The following is a 1840-nucleotide window of genomic DNA, read 5'->3' as shown; positions in this document are numbered from 1 at the left end:
CCTACAGGTCAGCTCTTAATAACCAAACTATCTTTGTATTAGAATTGAAATCACAGAAACAGAATAGTTTGGGTTGGAAGGGACCTTTAAAGGTCATCTAGTCCATCTGGGGGTTTGGGAATTTCCAGATGAGTTTCAGTAGTAAAACAAACTTAAAATTGAACCCCTTTGGGTGTTTTAGCTACGCTTTCAACCTGGTGCAAACCTACCACCCCAGCAATGAAGCACTGTTTGTTGGTGTGTACTAGATACTACGGAGCAGTAGCCATCATTTGTTTTTTTTTCTTCTTGTGTTTTTTAGGTGTGGTGATATGATTGTTGCTGTAAACGGACTATCCACAGTTGGAATGAGCCATTCTGCACTCGTTCCCATGCTGAAGGAGCAGAGGAACAAAGTGACTTTAACCGTGATTTGCTGGCCTGGGAGCCTCATATAGATTTTGAATCACTTCGGTTGAAGCAGCGTCTTTTTCTAGACAGCTAGCACAAAAAACCTCCTCTATCTTTTTTTTTTCCCTATTGATACAGCTGGTTATAAACAGGGCCAAAACTGCTGTATTTTCTTTTTTTACGGGCCTCTCAGACTTATTCTATATATCTTTCCATCCTGAAATAGCCATTTCTGTTCGCTATATCCATTGCTGACGCAAATGCAAATACACACGAGCTCTCAGAGAAACTCCCACTCCGGTATGGCTGTCATTGAGCTTTCCCCGTCAGGTTTGTAGAGTCAGCAGAACAACTTAGTGGTTCTTTGGGTTTCTCTGCACAGTTCTTGAGTTATATGTGATATATAAACGTAATAGCCATGTGCTCGTTCTTCCCTGCGAAGAGAACGTGTGTCAGTACCGCAATGACACATCTTATCTGCTGCTATGAATCAAAATGCGTTTCCAAAGGTACGTCTCTTCATTTCGTAAGCCTTTCCATTTTTGATTCAATATTTCAGACTGATTCAAGTAATCCATCTTACTCATCAGAAATTACTTGGTCCCCCAAATTTTTCTTGCAGGGCATCAGTGTTCATAGAGAAGTTAGGATAAAAGCCTGATATTACTGGAATTTTTATAAAGTGCAATAATTGGACTCTTTGTTAGGAAACTTTAATATATTACAGAGTTTGTATTCTATAATGACAAGAAATATGGAAGTAATTACTGTTGCAATGCTGGCAAGAATACACGTGCCCGAGGTCGCCTTTGAGTGAGTGGCTTGCAGTATTAGACTTTACTTTACAAATGAATGTTTTGCTATGTCAGAGAATTTTGATGAACATTTTTACGACGATCATTTTTACCGTTTCTATTGTAGTTGTCAGCTGTCTTTATTCATGTGTGGAAATAATACTTTGACTTGTACTTTCTAAATGAGAGAATTATTTCCAGGAAAAAAGCAAGCTATTAAGAAACCATACGTTATGGTTTATGGGTTGGCAGGCTAGAGGGAAGGCTCTTTGAATTCAAGTCCAACTGCAAAGTAAGCTGCAAAGTTCACTCTTATTCTGTCACCTCCTGACAAATGTGCAAATGCCTTGATATCAAATGCTGAAACGATCTTTCTTGCATTTCAGGATATTTTTTTTTTTCCTTTAGAGAGCACCTGCTATTAAGTTGTCAGTAAGAGTAATACTATTTATCTTGGATTGTATTTAGTATTTTTACAAACCAACCTGTAACTTCTAGACTTTGCCTTTCCGTGATATTTGCAGGCTAAGCACCCATTTGTTTAAGAAAAGAGGGGTGGAGCGCAGAAGGAAATGTGCTGACCTGGAGCTAACCCTGTGTGTTGTCAGTGTTCTGCATATTTGAAAAAGAGTTTCATTTATAAACCGGGTTCCCAG

The 1840-nt window shown here is 38.8% G+C and overlaps 1 protein-coding gene across 1 annotated transcript in view; it reads left to right on the top strand.

Moving 5' to 3' along the window:
* The window catches only part of LNX2 (ligand of numb-protein X 2), a 26238-nt gene extending 25565 nt beyond the window's left edge, over positions 1-673 (top strand). Inside the window, exon 9 of the mRNA XM_009882825.1 lies at positions 302-673. Coding sequence (XP_009881127.1) covers positions 302-437 — 136 coding nt within the window. The 3' untranslated portion in view covers positions 438-673. The remainder of the gene's footprint in view (positions 1-301) is intronic.
* The last annotated feature ends 1167 nt before the right edge of the window (positions 674-1840 follow it).

This window comes from Charadrius vociferus, unplaced genomic scaffold (assembly GCF_000708025.1).
Source record: "Charadrius vociferus isolate BGI_N301 unplaced genomic scaffold, ASM70802v2 scaffold93, whole genome shotgun sequence".
NCBI lineage: Eukaryota > Metazoa > Chordata > Aves > Charadriiformes > Charadriidae > Charadrius > Charadrius vociferus.
The sequence above is the reverse complement of the archived record's forward strand: the minus strand, read 5'-3'. Positions and strand labels throughout refer to the sequence as shown.